At 52.2% G+C, this 22,109-nt stretch overlaps 2 protein-coding genes across 2 annotated transcripts; one reads left to right on the forward strand and one right to left on the reverse strand.

Moving 5' to 3' along the window:
- SAC3D1 (SAC3 domain containing 1) lies at positions 107–3,097 on the forward strand. Its single transcript, XM_005699983.3, has 3 exons — positions 107–252; positions 422–1,002; positions 2,503–3,097. The coding sequence occupies exons 2-3, from the start codon at positions 429–431 to the stop codon at positions 3,003–3,005; spliced, it is 1,077 nt and encodes a 358-aa protein (XP_005700040.2). The 5' UTR covers positions 107–252; positions 422–428; the 3' UTR covers positions 3,006–3,097.
- Positions 3,084–16,448, reverse strand: NAALADL1 (N-acetylated alpha-linked acidic dipeptidase like 1). Its single transcript, XM_018043499.1, has 18 exons — positions 16,242–16,448; positions 15,984–16,156; positions 15,781–15,902; positions 15,280–15,402; positions 9,874–10,157; positions 9,665–9,769; positions 8,524–8,609; positions 8,266–8,385; positions 6,306–6,391; positions 6,160–6,223; positions 6,007–6,074; positions 5,688–5,779; positions 5,516–5,606; positions 4,696–4,777; positions 4,442–4,612; positions 4,280–4,367; positions 4,050–4,142; positions 3,084–3,737 (listed from the first exon to the last, which is right to left on the reverse strand). The coding sequence occupies exons 1-18, from the start codon at positions 16,439–16,441 to the stop codon at positions 3,551–3,553; spliced, it is 2,235 nt and encodes a 744-aa protein (XP_017898988.1). The 5' UTR covers positions 16,442–16,448; the 3' UTR covers positions 3,084–3,550.

Here is a 22,109-nt window from a genome sequence, read left to right on the forward strand (position 1 = left end):
ACAGTGATGGGATTAGAGGACAGGAGCCCGGGAAGGCGTGGCTCCACGCCTGCCCTGCCTCTCCTGCAAAGCGATTGGTTACGGAAGGGAACTATAAAGCGGTGCATCATGGGAGTGGTCGAACTATGGCGGTGCACTGTGGTTGGGCTTTAGTGGGACCCGAACGTGAGGAACAGTGTTGCCGACGCTGAACTACAACGCAGAGGCTCTCGGGAGGCCTGCTCGGAGATCTGTGGGAGGCGACAGGACTCGGTGAGGACTGCGGCGGCCAGACGGGCGGGGGGAAGGTTCCGACCCGGGCGGGGAGGCGGGCCGGGAGGGGTCGGCCCCGCCTTCGCCAGCCTTGGCGCGCTCTCCCGCAGAATGGGGCGAGGGGCCGCCGCAGTCCGCTGGATGCTGAGCGCCCGTCCGTTCCCCCCAGCCCACCTATGCCCGGCTACGAGCTGCCCGTGGGCACGTGCCTGGACATGTGTCCGGCCGCCGAGCGCACACAGCGCGAAAAGGAGCGCCGCCTGCACCGCTTCGAGGTGGCGCCGGGCTGCCGCGGGGACCGGCCCCGAGCCGACCCGCAGCGCGCGGTGAAGGAGTACAGCCGGCCGGCCGCCGGGAAGATCCGGCCCCCGCCGAGTCAGCTTCGTCCGCCGTCCGTGCTGCTGGCCACTGTGCGCTACCTGGCCAGCGAGGTGGCCGAGCGCACCGATGCGTCCTGCGCGGAGGTGGCCAGCTTCGTGGCGGACCGGTTGCGCGCTGTGCGGCTGGACTTGGCCCTGCAAAGCGCGAGCGACGTCGAGACGGCGTTGGTGCTGGAATCGGCTCTGGCCGTGCTACTGGCCGTGGTGGCGCGGCTCGGACCCAACGCGACGCACGGGCCAGTGGACCCAATGTTGCTGCAAGCCCAGGTCCAGGAGAGCTTCGGTTCTCTTCGCCGCTGCTACGCGCTGGGCGCCGGCCCCCACCCCCGCCAGGCCACCTTCCAGGGCCTCTTTCTGCTGTATAACCTGGGTGAGTCAGGGTCCCCGCGGCAGAGCAGAGGCCGGGACAGTGGAGACCGAGAAAGGAAGGAGAAGCTTTCAAACCTCACCAATAGCTCCCTCTCCATCCTAAATGTGTGTCTCAGCCATTGCACAAGATCCACTGAGCCCCTACATGGAGCTTCTGACCGATCCTTTCCCTTCTCTGGGTCTCGGCTTTCTCATTATGAAAGTGGAGGGGATAGAGTTGAAATGGGACAGTTGAACCTAGATAGTGATTTTCAAGCTTTTTCTTTTAAACCTCCATTTCAGTCAGTATTGCAAAATGGCCAAGAACACGTATGCCAACAAATATATCTGAGATAGAAGGTTCAAGACTAGATTTTTTCCTATGGATGGATGATGCTTTTTAATTAATTCTACTTAATTTAATGAAATGCTGTTGACTTAACAACCCACTAATGGGTCAGTCAATCCTAAAGGAGATCAACTCTGAATATTCACTGGAAGGACTGATGCCTGATGCTGAAGCTCCAACACTTTGGCCACCTGATGTGAAGAGCCAACTCGCTGGAAAAGACCCTGATGCTGGGAAAGACTGAAGGCAGAAGGAGAGGGGGGCAGCAGAGGATGACATGGTTAGATAGCATCACAGACTCAATGGACATGAATTTGAGCAGAGTCTGGGAGATAGTGGAGGACAGAGGAGCATCAGACACAACTTAGTGAGTGAACAGCAAATGGGTCAGAAGCTTCAGTTTACCCAAGGTCCCAGTGTTGTCATTCTCCTTGGAAGGGGAGAAGAATTTGAAAAAGAAACTGCCTTACCAGGTGGACAGCTGAAAGTGTGGCAGAGCCAACTACCAAACCTTGGGGCAGCTAGGGCAGTGGAGAAAGGGCTGGGCTCTAAGTCAGAAAACTTGGATTTGATTGGGTCACCTTCTTAAATATATATGAGCTCTAGGACAGTCTCAGGCGAATCATTAAATGATCACAGCCTCTTTCCTTCATCTGTAAACACTGCCTCACTTTATTATGAGGACCCAGACTATTTGATGGGATTCTACAATCACTGGCAACAAATTCTGATAAGGATCAGGAAGGGGCTAAGGCGTAGGGAGGGTTCGCTTTGCTTGGGATGGGGCGTAGCCAGAGCAGGAGCTGGTGGGGGAGGAGTGAGTTGGGGGTAGGGGAAGGCCAGAGAAGGTGGCTGAAGATTCATGAAGGTGGGAGGGGAGGGGGGAAACCTAAGGGGATGGGCTTCCCAGGTGGCACCAGTGGTAAAGAACCTGCCTGCCAATGCAAGAGATGTAAGAGACAGGGATTCAGTCTCTGGGTTGGGAAGATCCCCTGGAGGAGGGCATGGCAACCCACTCCAGTATCCTTGCCTGGAGAATCCCATGGACAGAGGAGCGTGGTGGGCTACAGTCCATGGGGTTGCCAAGAGTCAGACATCACTGAAAGGGGATGGCACGGAAGGTGGGCCTGCTCCCGGACTCAGCATCCTCATTCGGGCTTCTCACCCTTCCAGGCTCGGTAGAGGCCCTCCACGAGGTTCTGCAGCTGCCTGCAGCTCTGCGTTCCTGCCCGGCCCTTCGCACCGCCCTGGCAGTTGACTCCGCCTTCCGGGAAGGCAATGCCGCCCGCCTCTTTCGCCTGCTCCGAACACTGCCCTACCTTCAGAGCTGCGCTGTGCAGTGCCACGTGGGCCGTGCCCGCCGGGGAGCCCTGGCCCGCCTTGCTCGTGCACTCAGCACCTCCAAGGGCCAGACCTTGCCCCTGGGCTTCATGGTCCACCTGCTGGCCCTGGATGGGCCCAAGGAGGCACGGGACCTGTGCCAGGCCCACGGACTACCCTTAGATGGACAGGAGAGAGTGGTGTTCCTGAGGGGTCGTTACACTGAGGAGGGGCTGCCACCTGCCGGGACCTGCCAGATACTGGTGGGGAACAAACTTGGAGGGCGCACTCTGGAAGACGTGGTCATGGCAGAGGAGGAAGATGAGGCTGTGGACAGACCCATGACCAAGATATGAAGAGGACTGTGTGGTCTCCCAGAGCCCCGAGACTGGGGCTGGAGCACTCAGGTTTCTTTTTTCATGATTCCTGCACGATACAAGGAACAACAGCTCGGCTTGATTTATTTGGGGAGGGCAGGGAGGAGTTGAGACGTGCTGGGGGTGTGGGGGAAGAGGAACCCAAACTGGACCATGCCCTGTCCACCCTGGGCCTTAGTTTCCCTGCTGATCACTGGGGGTGGCTCTGGCGGTCTCTGAGTTGACATCTAAGATTGGCATTGTGCGTCCCATCCTCACCCATCTTCACCAAGAGCAGTTGGTAGTTTTGCCATTCCCCTCATCCCTGTCTCCTGTTCACTTTCTGCCAACCAGGATCCAGCAATAGGGAAATTTTCATCTGCGGCTTGTCACTCCCTTCAAGCGTCCACACTTGTGGGACCCCTCAGAAGTTTGAGAGGGTCCTGTGGTCGTGCCCCTTCCTAGCATGAAGGGAGATGGGGACATATTCAAAGAAAACTGGAGAGGGAGAGGGTAGGAGTGGGAGCCGAAGAATGAGGGCTGGGTCAGAGATCAGCCACGGGCCTCAGGGTGGCAGCCGCGCCCTCCAGGGCTGCCACCACGATGCTGAGCTGTCTCTGCACCTCAGCCCAGGCTGCAGGTTTGTGGCCTGTGTTCTCGGCCTGGGAATAGGCATTGGACAGGCCAGGGAACGTGGCCACAGAGCCAGTCCGGGGTGCCCAGAGCACATGGCTGAAGGGAGAAATGGAGAAGGATCAAGGTCATGCAGGGGCCAAGAATGAGCAGAGCTTCAGCCTGCAATAGCTCCTGTGTACAGCTAGGGACACAAGCACCTCTCTGCTGGGAGTGGGAGGAGCTGTAGGCTCTAGTCCCAGGGTGACCTTAACTGACTTGCCTCCCCTCTCTTAGCCTGACTCCCCAGCCATCTCAAGGGACTGGGTTGTGCTCTAAAGGCCAGCAAAAGTGACATTCTCCTCCCTCGGATGGGTACCCACTGCCCAGCCTCATCTCACCACACCTCCCAAGAGCTTTGGACAGGCTCACCTGTAGTAGCGCTCTTCTGGGAAGGCTTGTGAGTTCAGGAAAGTCCGTTCCAAGAGCATCAGCTGGTCATTGATCATCCGCACCTGCAGGGGACTGAGGGTGACAAGACCCTCTGGTCACCCTACAGCCACCCAGCTGCCAGCTTGCATCCTGCCCTGCATGCTGCCCTCCCAGATACCTGCTTGCAACCCTTGTGCCCTCCCAGATACCTGCTTGCAACCCTTGCTTACTCAGAGGTGCCCTCTTGCAGTGTTGCTATGCGTTGGTTGAACGACGTGGCTGCCCCCTCAAACTTCTCCACCGCGGTCACCAAAGGTCCTGTGGGGGAACAGCCGGCATCTTAGCCCTGGGGGCACAAGGCTCCCCATGCCTCGATATCGGGATCTCCGTACCGAGGCTGATATTGTGCTGCTCCAGTGGGACCCTGAGGTTTTCGGCAGCCTGCAGGAAGCTGCGGAGGGTCTCGCTGTAGTCACTGACGTTAAGAGGCAGGAAGAGGCTGTCACTGAGCCGGAGAAGCACGCTTCCCGCAGTCCGGGCCACAGCCTGATGGCTGGTGAAACCTGGCGGGGAGGGCAATGAGGCCAGGCTCGGCCTTCAGCCCCGCCTCCTCTCGCCGCAGGAGACCCCTTGCCCCCTTCCTCACCAGGGTCCAAAAACTTGTTCACGTAATCAAAGGTGTCAAAGGCTGTGTGGTAGGTGGGGTAGATCCGGGCTGAGGTCTTGCTCTGAGGAAACAAGACCCACGGGTGACAAGCTTGGGATGAGAAGTGGAAGGAGTTCAATGTAGAACCATTATCTCAAGTCAGTTGTCACCACACCTGTGAGGCAGGTTCTGGGGTTCCCACCTTACAGAGGCGGAAATGGGCTCAGAGAGGTTAAGTGACCTTTCTGACATTGCACAGCTAATAAGTGGCAAAGCTGGGTCAAGTGCCAGTTTCCTGTTTCACATGAAGGAGAAGAACCTGAGGCTGTGCCATCAGACGGGAGAATTCAGATCCCAGCGCCACCACTCAGGAGCGGAGTGGCCATGGAGGGGAGAAAGGGTATTTTGGAGCATCAAACGGGAACAGTCTGGCACTCTGCAGCCCTTATCTCATTTTACCCTCAAATCACCCGTTTTATAGTGTTTTTTAATCTACTCTGAGACAAACGTTTTTTCACATTTTAAGATCTCTGAAATCAGGATGCTTCTTACAGTCAATGTCACCCTGCAATCAACTGACCGTGCATTTTTTCCCTTCTGAATAATGCATATCACAACAGTGCATCTGATACTCAGTGGTGTCTTAATTTGATAAAATAACATGGATGAGGATGAACATGCTCAAGAGAGGTAGAGAAACTTGGTTGAGGTAGCACAGCTACTGAGTGATGGATTCAGTTTGCACAAGGAGCAGCCCGAGGGAGAGGAGGGGGCTAGTGGAGCAAAGTCCCGGGCTGGGGACTAAGGGGTGCCTGCTTACCCGGTCATAGGTGTAGGCGATGTCCATGGAGGAGATGCCCAAGAAGTGAATGAAGGGGGCATAGTCGCTGCCAGCGCCCAGAGTCCCCACACTATGGGAAGGAATATGGTCAGGCTGCAGGGTGCCGGGCCAGCTCACCAGCCAGGGGTCCCCATCCTGGCCCCGGGCTCACCTGGGGACCAGGCCATACACGGAGCTGCTACGGTTGTAATATCGGATCCAATTGTCATAGATGCTGAGACCGCTGGAGCCCGGTGCGGAGATCTGAGTGGAGGGGAATCTAGTCTGCGGCTGGGCCCTCCCCAGGTCCAACAACCAGGCAGGTCCTCCGCGCCACCCACCAGGGTCTCCAGACCTCGCGCAATCCTGCAGGTCCTACAAGGCCCTCCCCGCAGCCTCAATCTCACCCCCGGCCCCTCTCCGAAGTATCAGCTCCGCCTACCCCGTGTAGGCCCGCCCCCGACAAGTCTCCCAGCCCTTCCCCTTTCCACCTGTTTGGCAGCCGAGAAGACGACACTTTGGATCGGGGGCGTGCCCTGCACCCTCAGGGTGGCATTAGCTGTGAGAGGATCCAAGGAAGACTCTTTTCCGGCCCTGTCTTTTCGTGTCCCCGCTCCCCGAGTCCTCCCCGCCGGCCCTCATACCAAACACCGAGATGTCCACGTTGATGTAGGCCACGGCGCGCTCCTGCAGCTTGCTGAAGAACTCCTGCCGGTGGACGCGGCCACGTCAGCCCCGCACGGCCCGCCCCGCGAATCCCCTCGAGCGCCCAGCTGCGGGGCTCACTCACCTCCGTGAATTCTGTGGAGCCGATGAGCCCAAACTCCTCTGCCCCCCAGCTGGCAAACACGATTGATCTGCGGGGACGCCAGGTGCCTGGGGAGGGGGATAAAGTGCTAGAGGGCAAGATCCCCCAGATCGCGGAGTGGCCTAGGGGGAAGGCTGGGCATGTGGAGGGGAGGGAGGGCTGGAAGCCACAGGGCAGCTGGCGATTGGAGGTAGGTCTTGGCACCTCTCCGGCCAAACCTTCGCTGAGGCTCCGCCCTCTTTTTACCAGGGCCTCTCATCTGCTGCGACACCCCCAACTTTGGCCCCCACCCCAGACACCAATCTCCTTCAGTCCGGTGGTCCGTTCTGCCAGAATGCCCTACCCCTCTCTTCTCTCTGGATGTGATGGTTGGAGATCCCCTAACTCTCTTTCTGGCATCTTATGCAAAACCGGCCCCTACTCCTATACATTTGGTGATGAAACACTCACATTGACCTTAGAGCATTATCCATATTGAGCCAGTCCTTACAAGAAGGTCTTGAGAGACAGACTCTCACTGTCTCCATTGACGAAATGGAGCCACAAAGAGGTTTAGTGACTTGCCCAGGGTTACACAGCTGGTAGGCAGCAGAGCCAGAGTTCAAATTCAGGGTCTGGCTCCAGAATCCAGGGGCTTAACCAAAGCCCCACATCGCTCTCATAGCCTCCTGCAGGCTGGCCCCCATCCCATCTCATGCCCTCACTGCTCTTGCCACAGTCCTCAGTCACCTCCTGGAAGCCTCGGAGCCCTTGCTTGCCCCTCACCTCCAGACGCCCCTCACCCTCCATGGCGCTGTGTGCTCTGGGCTGTACTCCCATCACCAGGCGCAACTCAGTCCCCTTTGATCATTTCTCATCTTTTTGTTTTGAATCAAATTTTTTAAAGGATAAAATGATTATATGCTTGCAATGGAAAGTTCCCACACTTTTTTCTGCCCAAAATGCATAAGCTGAATCTAATCCGACAAACTGAAATTGAGGGACAGTCAACAAACTAAATATCAGGATAACAGCTAAGAAACTATTACAGATGACCCATGCTATTACTACACAGGCAACCTGTGTTCCTGGATTGACTCTTGGACCAGAACATTCTTTTGCTCTAAATGTTATCGGAGGGAATCCCCTGGTGGTCCGGTGGTTAAGAATCCATCTTCCAGGGGACACACGTCCGATCCCTGGCTGGGGAACTAAGATCTCACATGCCTCAGTGTAACTAAGCCCTGTGCTGCACAACTAGAGAAGCCTGCACGCTGCAACCAGAGAAAGCCCTAATCATTTTTGAAATTTATTGGAACAATTGGTAAAAAATGTCATTTTCTGATTCTGATCATTGTAGCGTGGTAATGAAAGGAAATGTCCCTAGTTTCAGGAAATACACAGCTCTGCCACCTGGTGCAGCCACTCTTTCCCACCTGGACCCCCACCCCCACCTGGAATTGCCACCTCCCTGAGCTCTGGCTTCCACCTGGAAAGCCCTGTAGATATTTTTCCTAATAGCACGTTTCATAGTTGTCATTACAGTCAGAATTCTGGGGTTCTCTGGGGGGACGTCCAGTGCCTAGAGCTGGCCTGGCACACAGTAGGCATGGCTGAAGTGTTTGTAGAGTTAACGACTGTCTGTCCCCCTGCCTCAACCAAGCTGAGACTCCCCAAGGGCAGAGCCTGGGCACGGCCTTGCCCGTGACCACAGCTGATCTCGCTTTACTGGAGGGGTGCAGAAGACCCTCAGAAGGCATTGCAAGAGTTCTCTGTACCGCACTGGGCTACTTGAGCGAAGCCAGAGCTAGTGTCATGCATGTCTGCCCCCAGGGCCCTCAGGCTTGGACACAGGCGAAAGCGAGAGTGGAGGGGGTGTCAGCGCCCAAAATTCAGGGAGGACTGGGTTTAGGTGCCCTCTTGGGGAGCGAGTCCCTGGACCGGGGCAGGGCGGCCCGCTCACCCTTCTTCAGCAGAGTCCCCAGGACGCGGGAGAGCTCCAGGAGGACGGCAGTACCAGTGCTGGGGTCCACGGCCCCGTGAACCCAGCTGTCCCGGTGGTTTCCATATAGCACGTAGCGGTCTGGTAGGAAGAGCAGTCAGAAACCTCAGAGGAGCAAGGGTGGGCGGGGCAGCCAGGCGGGGCCGAGGGGCCGTGGTCAGCGGTGCCCGGGGTTGGGCGGGGGTCCTGGGGGTGCTGGAGCCGTGAGGAGGCGCTCACCTGGCTCCACAGCCCCACGGATGATCCCCAGGACATTGGAGGAGTTCCGAAGCTCCAGGCGGTTGTGGACACTCACGTTCACCTGGCTGGAGGGAAACAGGAGTCTTGGCACCGCCCACTCCCCCTTCAAAATGCAGGAAAACATGAGGCCCAGAGTCAGAAAGAAACCTGGCAAAGTCACCTGCTTGGAAATATCAGGAGAGACAGCGAGGCTAGAGCCCAGCTTTTCTGACTCCAATTCTCCTTTGTACTCACTCGGTTACCGGATACTTAGTGTATGTCAGCATCGTACCAGCTCTGGGCAATGGCTGAGACAGATATGGACCCCACCCTCGTCGGATCTCCCGCTCCTGGAGCAGCCAGACCCCAAGGAATTGAGCAACCGCAGGCAGTGAAGGAGCTTGGGGGGACACTGACAAGGTGCCTGGTGGCAGGTGGGGTGTTAGGACAGGCCAGGAATGGCAGGGCTTGGGGAAGAGTGTTCCATCAGCCGGAACAGCAAGTCCAGAGGCCCTGATTTGGGAAGGAGCTTGGTGTGTTGGGGCTCCTCCAGAGAGGGGCTGGCTGGAGAACAGAGGTCCAAGGTGAGGTCGGGGGACTCCACAGAGACTTGTGGGGCACACAACTGATTCACAGGCTTCCCCAGGACAAGACAGGTGTTTTGGAATCAAGGAGGGGCTGGGAGAGAGGAGAAAGGGAAGGGCCAGGCCTCGAAGTGAGCAGAGAGGAAGCCCAGGGTCAGGGAAGCATAACCAACTTCCGTGGTTGTCCAGTGGTCAAGAATCTGCTTTGCAATGCAAGGGATTCCGACTAGATCCCTGGTCCAGGAAGATGCCCTGTGTCATCGAGCAGCAGAGTCTGTGAGCCACAACTACTGAGACCACATCTACTAAAGGCCACATCTACTAAAGCCCGCATGCCTGAAAGCCTGTGCTTGGCAACAAGAGAAGCCACCGCAATGAGAAGCCGGCACGCCACAACTAGAGAGCAGCCCCTGATTGCCGCAATGAGAGAAAGTCTACGTGCAGCAACGAAGACCCAGCATGGCCAAAAATAAAAAATAAATAAATTTTTTTTAAAAAAGAAAGCATAACAAGGGAAGAGAATGGGAGCATTGAGGAAGGAGGGAGCTCCATCTTACCTGTCTTCTGGGAAGGTACCATTCGACCGGAAGCCTGGCCCCAAATTGTAGTTACAGCCCAGTCCTCCCTGCCAGTCAGCCGGCGCTAAGTTGCCTCCAAGGTTACTGGGGAGGAGGGGGAGGTCCTTCAGAGCAAATATGCACGTGGGGGTTGAAGTCGGGGGGCCACCACGGGAGAGTGGGCAGGAGACCCCCGGGCACAAGCTCACCAGAGAAGGACCTGTGCATCCTTGAAGCCAATGGGCTGAATGGGAATTGGGGGAAATCCAGAGGCATTGTCAGAGTTTAGGCGGAAGGAGGAGGGCATAGCTGGAAGGTAAGGAGTCAAGGGGTCCCCAAAATACTCGAAGTAGGAGCCTCGCTCCACGCCCGAGGGAGGCAGGCACCAGGAGTGTGGGAAGGTCTCATTTGGCAAGCTCTTCCCGTCGTTGATGTCTTTGGGGTCCGTGTACACTAGCACTCCAATCACCCCGTACTTGGCAGCATTCACAGCCTGCAGGAAGCAGAGGAGGCTGTGTTTAGGGAAGGGAGGTGAAAAGGGGGCACATCTCACATCCCTCCTCTTCTTCCCTTCATCACTGTGGAAGCCAGTACAGGTCTGTCTTCCTACCAGCAAGATGACTCTTACACAAGTCATTTCTTGCAGTGCTGCTTGAGACAGCAGAAGACTGCTGAGTGTAGGCAACGGCTCATCGGTGGGACCGTTAAACTGAGGTACCCTGCAGTGGAGTAACGTGCAGCTGTAATGAGGAAGGAGAATGTGCTCCTACACCCCTATTCATACAAGCACTATTCATAGTAGCCAAAAGATAGAAACAACTCAACTATCCATCACCGATGTACAGACAAGCAAAACTGATTATATAGCATGCAAACGTAAATTACTCAGTCTTAAAAAGGAGTGAAGCTCTGATACATCAATGAACCTCAAAACATTGTGCTAAGTGAAGTAAGCCAGACATGAAAAGACAAATATTGTATCATTCCTCTTATGTGAGCTACCTAGAATAGGCTAAGAAAGTAAAATAGAGGTTACTAGGGGCTGCAGAGGGAGAATAAGGGTGTTAAATGGGTATAGAGTTTCACTTGGAACCATGAAAGCAATCTGGAAATGGGTCGTAGTGATGGCTGCACGACACTGAATGTTCTTAATTTCAACGTACATTTGAAAAACAGTTCACCAGGCTTCCCTAGTGGCTCAGTGGTAAAGAATCTGCCTGCCAACGCAGGGGACACGGGTGTGATCCTTGAACTACGAAGATCCCACATGCCTCAGAGAAACTAAGCTCATGTGCCACACCTGTTGAGCCTGTGCCCTAAATCCCAGGAGCTGCAATAAGAGAAGCTGCTGCAATGAGAAGCCATGCTCACTGCAACCAGAGAAAAGCTCTCACAGCAACGAAGACCCACTAAAGAATGGTTAACATAGTACAGTTTATGTTACATAGATTTTAAGTCAATGAAAACAAAACAATACGTTAAAAAAGAAGATCAAGGACAGAGTTTATGTACCACTTGAGAATGATCTCCAGGATAACTTTTTGTTTGGTTGGTTGGTTTGGGTTGTTGTTGTTGTTGTTGTTGTTTTGCCAGGCTGAGTGGCTTTTGGGATCTCAGTTTCTCAACCAGGGATGGAACTTGGGCCCCCTGAAGTAGAAGCAAGGAGTCCTAACTGCTGGACCACCAGAGAATTTCCTCTAAGATATATTAAGATGAAAAGAGCGCAGTTCAGAACAGTGGGTATTGTATGCTATTTTTATATAAAAAAAGAGAAAGAAGAATATACCTTCATATGTTCTTCTTCCCAAGGAAACTCTGGATCACATTCCATAAACAAATAAACAAAGCTATCTCTTTGGAGGGTAGGATTATGAGAAAACTTTTTTTTTTTTTAAACTGAGAGTTTCATTGTATCATTTTACCACACCTGTTCCCCTTTCCTTTTTTCCCCACCAGCTCTTATGAAGGGCACTTCTTTTATGTATGTATGTACATGTGTATTTATTTTTACTTCTTTTAAAATTGTGATGAGAGGGCTTCTGGGTCAAAACGGTGGCGTAGAAGGATAGGCACTCCTCTCCTTCTGTGAGAGCACCAAAATCACAACTATCTGTTGAACGACCATCCACAGGAGGATGCTGGAACCCATCAAAAAGATACCCGGCTTCCAAAGACAAAGAAGATGCAGCAATGAGAGGGTAGGAGGGCACAATCACGACTAAATCAGATCCCTTACCCGCCGTGTGGGTGACCCACAAACTGGAGCACAATATACCAAAGAAGTCCTCCCACTGTTGTGAAGGTTCTGAGCCCCACATCAGGCTTCCCAGCCTGGGAATCTGACAAAGAGACTGGGGACCCCTAGGGAATCTGACCTTGAAGGCCAGTGGGATTTGATTACAGGAGTTCCACAGGACTGGGTGAAACAGACTCCAGTCTTGGAGGGCACAAACAAAATCTGTGGGCACCAAGACCCAGAGGAAAGGAGCAGTGACGCCACAGGAGACTGAACCACTTGCTAGTATTGCAGGGTCTCCTGTGGAGGCGAGGGTCAGCAGGGGCTCATCACAGGGATGGGGACACCGGCAGTAGCACTCCTGGAAGGCCCCCTTCATATAAACTGTCTTGGAGGTTGCCATTAACCCTATCATAGAGCCCATAGGCCCCAGGGCTAGGTCCTCTTAGGCCAAACAACCAACAGGGAGGGAGTGCAACCCCACTCATTAGCAAAAAATTGGATTAAACCTTTACTGAGCACAGCCCTCCCCACCAGAGCAAGACTCAGTCCCTCTCATAAGGAAGCTTACACAAAACTCTTAGCCTCTTCCATCAGAAGGCAGACAAAAGAAGCTAGAAGAACCACAATTGGTTAGAACAAAAACCACATTTCAGAAAGTTAATCAGGATGAAAAAACAGAAAGTTACATCCCAGATGAAGGGACAAGATAAAGCTCCAGAAAAACAATTAAATTCAGTGGAGTTAGGTAACCTTCCAGAAAAAGAATTCAGAATAATGATAGTGAAGACGATCCAGGATCTTGGGAAAATAATGGAGAAGATGCAAGAAACTAGAAGAACTAAAGAACAAAAAACAGATGAATAATACACTAGAAAGAATCAATAGCAGAATAATTGAGGCAGAACAGATGCATGACCTGGAGGATAGAATATGGAAATCACTGCCAGAGAATAGAATATAGAAAAAAGAATGAAAAAAAAGAAAAAAGCCTAAGAAACCTCTGGGACTACATTAAAGGCACCAACAATTGTATTATAGGGGTCCCAGAAAGAGATGAAAGAGAGAAAAGACCTGAGAAAATATTTGAGATAATAGCTGAAAACTTCCCTAACACGGGATAGGAAATAGTCAACCAAGTCCAGGAAGCACAGAGAGTGCCAGGCAGGATAAATCCAAGGAGGAACCCACTGAAGCACATAGTAATCAAACTGACAAAAATTAAAGACAAAGATAAAATATTAAAGGCAACAAGGGAGGAACTTCTCTGGTGGTTCAGGGGCTAGGACCCCTCGCTCCCAATGCAGGGGGCCCAGGTTAGACCCCTGGTCAGGGAACAAGTTCCTACATGTGACAACTAAGAGTCTGCATACAGAAACTAAAGATCCCAAATACTGCAATGAAGACTGAAGATCTCATGTGCTGCAACTAAGACCTGGGGCAGCCAAATAAATAAATATTAAATATATATATAGTTTAAAAAGCAAGGGGAAATTGATAAATAACATACATGGGGACTCCCATCAGGTTATCAGCTGATTTCTCAACAGAAACTCTACAAGCCAGAAGGGAATGGCATGATATATTTAAAATGATGAAAGGGAAGAACCTACAACCAAGAATACTCTACTCACCAAGATTCTCATTCATATTGATGGAGAAATCAAAAGCTTTCCAGACAAGCAAGAGTTAAGAGAATTCAGCACCACCAAACCAGCTTTACCACAAATGCTAAAGGAACTTCTCTAGGTAGGAAACACAAGAGAAGGAAAAGATCTACAGAAAATAAACCGAAGACAATAAAGAAAATGGTAATAGGATCATACATGTCAGTAATAACCTTAAATGTAAATGGATTAAGTGCACCAAACAAGAGATACAGACGGGCTGGGTAGCATACATGTGCATGTATGCACTTCCACTTACTACATCACTCTGCTTGACCCCCCAAATTGTGTGTGACTATTTTATATTGTTAGAAAGTTAAGTCACTCAGTCATGCCTGACTCTATGTGACCCCATAGACTGTAGCCCACCAGGTTCCTCTGTCCATGGGATTCTCCAGGCAAGAATGCTGGAGTGGATTGCCATTTCCTTCTCCAGGGGATCCTCCCGACCCAGGCATCGAACCCAGGTCTCCCACATTGCAGACAGATGCTTTATATTGTTAGGTTATTCATATTTTCATTATGGCTTGCAATTATAATCTTTTATTTTTTTCCAGCTATTGATTCTGAAAACTGATACATATATTTTACTATTGCAGAAAAAAACTGATGAATACACATAACATAAAATTTAGTATCTAAGTGTACAGTTAGTTCAGGGACTAGATCCCACATGCCACAGCTGAGTTCGCATTCTGCAGCTAACGAGTACCGTGTGCCACAACTAAGACCCAGGACAGCCAAACAAATAAATATGAAGAAAAAAAAAGAGTACAGTTCAGTGGCATTAAGTACATTTCTATTACTGTGCTACCATCACCTCCATTTATCTCCAGAACTCTCTTCATTTTGCAAATTTGAAGCTCTTAACCCACTAAACACTAATTCCCTAGTCCCATCTCTTGTTATGTACCTTTTTATATTCAAAATAAGTAAGTAAATAAACATTTAAAAACCATAGACAGGGCTTCCCTAGTAGTCCAGTGGTTAAGAATCTGCCTTGCAATGCAGGGACACTGGTTTAAACCCTGGTCTGGAAGATTCCACGTGCAGCAGAGCAAGTAAGCCCTTGAGCCACAACTGTGGAGCCTACACATCGCAACCACTGAAGCTCGAGTGCCCTGGGGCTGGTGCTAGACAACAGGGGAAGCCACCACACCGCAGGGAAGAATAGCCTCCCACCCTGCTCCCGCAACCGAGAAAGCCAGCACCAAGCAACCATGGCCCAGTGCAGCTTAAAAGAGAATAAATAAATAAAATAATAATAAATAGCAATAGGCATGGAATCCTCTGTCAAAATTCTGTATTGCAACGAAGCAAACTGGTGGGTGGAGGGGACAACAGGAGGGATTTAAGTCAGATATTCAGAGAACTTCACAGGAGATATTCACAGGAGAACTTAGACTTTCGGAATATGAAAGCTGAAATTTTTCCCCAATTCCTTTATTTCCCAAGGCTCAGGGATGTTGGGAAAGGCACCCACGGTTACATAGCACATAAGTATTCTTTGGGCCTACCCATGGACTAGAACCTGGGTGGGCGGAGTCCCATAGCAGCCATTGTGGGTGAAAGGAGGAATCACCCCCTTCTTCTGCCCCAAGCCCAGGGCTTGGTGCCCCACTCAGCACTGCTCATCCCCTTCCCCTCACTCCTCCTGTCCATTGCCAGCCCCTCTCTCCACCCAGCCCCTTGCACTGGGGGCTGCTGCTTACCTTAGCCCCGCGCCCTACACCCCCATAGCGGGTCAAGACGATGCTATCTTGGAGTTTGACTCCCTTGTTCTGTAGTTCCTTGAAGTCTTCTTCCGAGCCCTGGTTGGCATAGACGAGGGGGCCCTGCTCCCAAGAGAAAGTGACTTGAAGCCAGGCTCAGGAAAGAAAGGGAAAGGCTGAATGGCAGGATGAAGGATTTATATCCCGTCCCCCCACCTCACCCAGAGCCTCTCAGCTCCCCAAGACCAAGTCACACCTGGTTTTCTCTGTGCTCTGTGTCCAGGTACCCTGTGTCAGGCCAGGCCTGGAGCAGGGCCCGTTAGTGTTTGAATGACTAAGCGATGGGCAAAATGGAGTGTGGAAGCGAGTACATTCTGGGTGGGGGCTGAGCCCCAGTTGAGGCACTTCTCTTCAACAGCCCCTGGGGTCAGGATGGGAGCAGCTGAGGAGGGAACCAGGGGGAGTTGGGCCGGCAGTGGGGAGGGGGCATCCCAGGCCCACCTGTGGGGTTCCCGGGGGAGCATAGGCAGCATACGGCGGCACCACGTTGGGGCCCCCCTGCTCCCCAGTCAGGTTCTCTTCGCTGTGTCGGCAGGAGAAGAGGATGGCTCCAGTGGAGTTCACTGTCGAGAGAGGGCAGTGTCGGGGCACGGCCAGCGGCTCCCCCAGCCCACAGGCATCCTGGAGCCAGAGCCGGAACTCACCCACATCCACACGGTTGGGCTGCTCCTCGCTGGGGAAGGACAGCAGCACTTCGTACTCAGTGGTCCTGGCTGAGTCCAGGCCTGACTGCGGGTCCTGCCAGCGCTGCAGCAGCAGCTGCACCAGCACCTCATCCCGGGGGCTGGTGGCCAGATGCGGCTCCTTGGAGAGTTCTCTGCAGGGTGGGCGAGAGAGGGGTGGGTCCAGGGTCAAGGAGGGGCCTCTGGCACACGGGAGAGGTGCAAAGGCAGGCCTCTGACCTAAGGTTCTCCCGGATCCTGTTGGCATCTAGCTGTTCTATGACAGTCTTGAGGATCTCCCGGTCCAGGTCCTGGGAGGCTGAGGCACTGGGGGCTGGCGAGTCAGCCCCCTTGGGGATGGCAAAGTGACCCACAATGATCCCCAGCCCCAAGAGGGCAGCGGCCCCCACCACCCCTCCCAGCACCTTCACCCACTGCATCCTGTGGGATCTTGGCCAGCTCAGGGGCCTCCTTATAGATGGGGCCTCCTTATAGATGGGGCCTCAGATCCAGTTAACCATTATCTAATATGCGGCCCTGCCCTTTGGTCACTAGCTGGCAGAGAAAGGATGGGACGTCCCAAGGAAGGGCCAGGAGCTCCTTACATCCGCCTCGATTTCTGCAATATTCACTTGGAAGAGACCCCCGAGGGGGAGCAGATCCACGCGTGGACACTGAGGCTTGGAGATGGGCAAAGTCTCACCCACTGTCTGCCAGTAAAAGAGGCCAGGCCAGGACTAGAACTCAGAGCCCCTGTCTCCAGAGCAGGGCTGGCCCTGCTGCTCACCATCCCGGCCTCTGGTTCCTCGGTGTCACTTGATCTCTAGCCCATCCAGCCCTGGCTCCTTGAGTAGGTTTTAAGTTCAAATTCCATCCTTTGCTAGACATTAGCTGTATGACCTTAGACAATTCACTTAGTGTCTCTGAGCCCGTTTTCTTAGCTGTAAAAATGGGATAATATAATAGAACCAATTTCACAGAACTGGGGTGCTATTTTTATTAAACAAGGCCACATCTGTAAAAATGTCTAGCCTGGTGTTAGACCCATAGTGGGAACTCAGTATATTTTAGCCATTTCTGCCTCATCTGAACTCCCTAAAAATGCTAAGCCTAGAGCTAAGGGAAGAAGAGAGACCCGGAACTCTCTGTATCTATCCCGCAGGGATCTGAGCTTACGGAAGGAAGTGGGACCCTTAAAATGAAAACCGTTGTAGAGGATGCAGCTGGGGAAGCCCACACTTTCTTGATAAGGTGATCTCCTCCTCCTCCTCATCCCCTGACTGTATCAGGAATCCATCCATCTGTTCATGCACCCACCCCATTTATTCACCCATTCTCCCATCCACCCATCCTTGGCCCTCCCCTCCAACCATCCATTCATTCATTCATTCCTTCACTCTTAACTGCCAGCATCTTTCATTTATGCCAGACCCATGCCAGGCTCTGGGGAAGCCAAAGTGCCCAGGAACTCAGGTCCAGCAGAGGAGCCAGACAGGCTTTGGGTTCAACCATGCGGTGAGCACCCCTATAGAGGGGAGGACCAGCGCGCTCCCAGTGGAATGAATGACAAATTCTGTCCAGAAGGGAACATTTGAAGGGATCCTCCAATGATAAGATAGTATTTGGCATGCATAAAAGGCAAGGGGCAGGCCATCCATACAGATGAGGATGGGTGGAGAGGGAGCCACCAAGTACTTAGTGTAAGTGTTGAGCCTCTTTCTGACTTCAAAGAGAGCCAGGAAGGGCTGGGAAGATCCCTGGGGCTCAAATGTGACTCCTTCCACCCTCCATGGCTTATCCTGCCTTGGGATTTTGTCCAGCCAGGCTGCAATCTATTGATCGGCCCAAAGATGCCTGGAGATCCAGGAGAGCTGGGCATGGTAGACTTTGTGTGTGTGTGTGTGTGATTTCACAGCACCCTCTCAGAGCAGAGCAGCCCCCTTCCTACTGCTTACAGCCCCATTCACCTGTGCCATGGTGCCCACCTCCCTCGTGCTATTGGTCAGGTATGTTAGCACGGCAGCGTGTCAGGACTAGGGGTGGGGTACAGTGTGATCAGGGACTCCAGGCAGGTGCCCCAGAAAGCCAGGTATTGGAGAGATGATTATCAGCACCCAGCATGTGACCTTATCGGTAGCCCATCAGTGTGCGGAGTGCACACATTCCTTTACAAGGGCATGAGAGGAGTCACCACCGGGCAGCCAGCCAGACACCAAGGTCAACTGATAATTAAGGAACAGATGTGGTGATGACACCATGAGACAGAAACCCCATGGTCCTGCCCTGCCCCCGTCCTGGAAAGTGTGAGGCCACAGACAAGACACCTGGGCAGGAGTGGGTGACATCTGAGTGGGTGGTGTCGGAGAACTCCGGCTCAGGTTGTTGGAATCAACTGGCGTCAACTCTGCTGTCTGCACCAGAAGTTAACTTGATCAATCTTCTTTCTCCATCTTGGCTGGGAGGGTGGTATGGCCCCTCTGAACATTTTGGATGGACTGTAGGTATTGATGGAAATCCCTTCAGAGAGCGAATGCATTTGATTTCCTTTAGTGAATGATTCTGTCCAGCCACTCATCCATTTATCTTACGTTTGGGGCGCACCACCTGGCATGTGGGATGTTAGTTTCCTGACCAGGGATCAAACCCACACCCCCTGCAGTGGGAGGGCGCAGTCTTAACTGCTGGACCGCCAGGGAAGTCTCTTGATTTCTTCATCTTCCCACCTCACTCCGTCCATCCCTCGGACTCAGAGTTCTTCGATCCTCCAGGACGGCCAGTCCATTGGCGCTGGCTCCTGTCCTCTCTCTCTCAACTCCCAAGTGTGCTTATCTTCTTCCTCACCCAGCTGGAGTCTCTTGCAAACCCTCTCCACCGCCTTGATCCTCTCTGCTTTGGTCACATTCACTGGAAAAATCCCTGACCTGGTTACATCCACCCCTCTGCCTACACTTCACCTTCACTCTTGACCCCAAACGTACCTGTGCAGTCAGATGACCACACTCATCTCACCTTAAGTTTATAATCCAGGACCTCAAGCAGGCCAACACTGCCCAGCAGTCCTACCATCCTTCCCCAGTCCACAGTCCCTCCCCCCATCCTAGATGGAGGTTTCATATTCCCTCCTCTTTTTTTCAAGCTTCCGACATGTTCTTCTCCACCCTTACTCTCAGCTGAAGACTGTGCTTCCTATTTCATTGAGAAAATCAGAAGGAACATCCCCTTGTGTGATCCACACTTCCATCCAAGAGAACCTCTACCCTGGGCAAAACCCACCCTGCCCTCACCGCTCAAGGATGTGGCCCCACAAGTCTCCCTGCCTTTACTGGATCACTTCCACCCACCTAAAGCATCTGTTTATGGTGCTTAACACTATCTTAAAAAAAAAAAAAACACCTCTCAGTTCTACTTGCTCGTCTAGTAACTGTCCCATTTTCTGTCCCCTTTTACAAAAAAACTCGGAAGAGTAGATCATGCTCATCTCCAATTCGTCTCCTCCCATCCTTCTTCTTCATTTTAGATATTTGTTTGGCTGTGCTAGGTCTTAGTTGTGGCACTTGGGATATGCAATCTTTGTTGCGGCATGCAGGATCTTTAGTTGTAGTGAGTGAGGTCTATTTCCTGACCAGAGATTGAACCCAGGCCCTCTGCATTGGGAGCGAGGAGTCTCAGCCACTGCACCATCAGGGAAGTCCCTCCTCCCATTCTTTCCTGAGGCCACTCCGTTTAGGCTTTATTCCACTGAAATCACTCTTGAGAAGGCCCACTTTGCTCCATGTTGCTCAGTGCGCTGGTCAGCTCTGTCCTCTTTTCTTACCTGAACCGGCTGCAGCGCTGCTCACAGCAGATCACCCGTCGTCTTTCTGCGCTTTGGTCACTTGGCTTCCAGGACATCTCATCTGCCCGGTTTCCTTCTTCCCTTTCAGTCTCCTTTGCTGGGTCCTCTCCATCTCCTGACCTCTTAGTGTCAGACGACCAGGGCTCGCCTTGGACGGCTTCCCCAGCTGCACCCATTTCCTAGGCGATCTCATGGCTGTACATCCCCCTGTGGCCCCTCCCTCAGGTCCTCCAGACCTCTGCTCAGATGTCACTTCTGCACGCGATCTTCCCTGCCACTCTCTCTAAATTGTGTTCCTTTACCTCTCAGGCTTTCCCTCCCCTCTCCCGCTTCATTTTTCTCTATTGCATCCATCACTGCTCTGATATTAATTATCCCTTATCTCCCCTTCTAGAATGTAGGTTCTGCTAGGGTCCGCATCTTTGTTTTACTGAATCGCCAGAGCACACAACAAATACTTGTAGAGTGGATGGAGACCTGACCCGAATGAGCTCAGCTCCGCCACCCTGGGCATTCATACTCAGCTGTCTGATATTTAAGGGGCGTCCAGGGCAGCCACAGGGATACCAAATGCGGGCACGTGGGCCTCCCTGGTGCCTCAGTGGTAAAGAATCTGTCTGCTAATGCAGCACACTTGGGTTCGATCCCTGGTCCAGGAAGATCCCACATGCCGCAGAGCAGCTAAGCCCGTGCACCACAATTATTGAGCCTGTGCTCTAGAGCCTGGGAGCCACACTGCTGAGCCCAGGTGCCCTAGAGCCCGGGCTCCACAAGAGAAGCCCCCTCAATGAGAAGCCCCCATTCTCTGAAACGAGAGAAAAATTTGCACAGCAATGAAGACCCAGCACAGCCAAAATGAAAACAAATAAATATATAAAACTAAACTAAAATAAATAAATACATAAATAAAAACTGCTGCCTAGCTTGCCAAGGTGGGGTAAGGGAGGGATATATTAAGAGTTTGGGATTAGCAGGTAAGAACTATTACATATAGTATAGAAAAAAGCAAGGTCCTAAAACATGCTGCAACTAAAGATCCCCTATGCTGCAAATACAGGGAACTATATCCAATATCCTGTGATAAAACCAGCCTAAGGCAGGCATCCCCCCACTGTCCAGGTTTGCTGGGCAGTGCCAGCAAACTGGTGCCAGCAGACTTCACAGGGAAGACAGAGCTGTTCCAATAGTCTGCCTTCTGTGGAGGGGATTACTGAGACAGGGAAGAAAAGTGCAAGAAATTGCCCCTGGTGCCACCTGACGGCAGCTTTGACATGGGTTCTTCTTTATTTTTTTAAATCTTTGTGATTCTCGGGCTTCCCTTGTGACTCAGCTGGTAAAGAATCTTCCTGCAATGTGGGAAACCCTGGTTCGATTCCTGGGTTGGGAAGATCTGCTGGAGAAGGGATAGGCTACGTACTCCACTGTTCTTGGGCTTTCCTTGTGGCTCAGCTGGTAAAGAATCTGCCTGCAATGCGGAGACCTGGGTTAGATCCCTGGGTTGGGAAGATCCCCTGGAGAAGGGGAAGGCTACCCACTGTAGTATTCTGGCCTGGAGCATTCCATGGACTGTATAGCCCATGGGGGAGAAAAGAGTCGGACATGTGAGCAACTTTCACTTCACTTCACTTGTGATTCTCACCTACCCTAATCCAATCTTCATAAAAGAGGCAGTCTAGAGAGAAAAAAAAAAAAGCATGCATATACACATAAGATGTTATGGAAAAACCCAAAAGAAGTTTTTGGTCAATCCTATTTAACCGAATTACTTTGCTATACAGCAGAAATCTGGAGGAGGAAATGGCAACTCTAGTATTTTTGCTTATAAAATCCCATGGACAGAGGAGCCTGGCGGGCTACAGTTCATGGGGTTGCAAACATTCAGACATAACTGAGTGACTGAGTGTGCAGGAACAGCAGATATTAACACATCAGAAAACAACTATACTTCAATGAAATAAAATTTTAAAAACCTGCCACCTATCAAATGAGACCATGCAATATCTTGGAGATAGAAGTGGTTAAACTGATTTAATTATTTAGCTGATCTATCTTCCTCAATATCATTATGGCATGACTCCCTTCAGGAAAAGAACACAGCTGTACCACTGGGTCACTGGTTGGCTAAAGGAGGAGGGTGGAGTCTTGGGAGTGGAGGGCAGGTAAATCAGAGCCCAGCTCAGGTGGCACTACTGGTAAAGATTCTGCTTTCCAATGCAGGAGACACAAGAGACTCAGATTCAATCCCTGGAGTAGGAAATGGCAACCCCACTCCA

Source organism: Capra hircus, chromosome 29 (genome assembly GCF_001704415.2).
Source record: "Capra hircus breed San Clemente chromosome 29, ASM170441v1, whole genome shotgun sequence".
Taxonomy (NCBI): Eukaryota; Metazoa; Chordata; class Mammalia; order Artiodactyla; family Bovidae; genus Capra; species Capra hircus.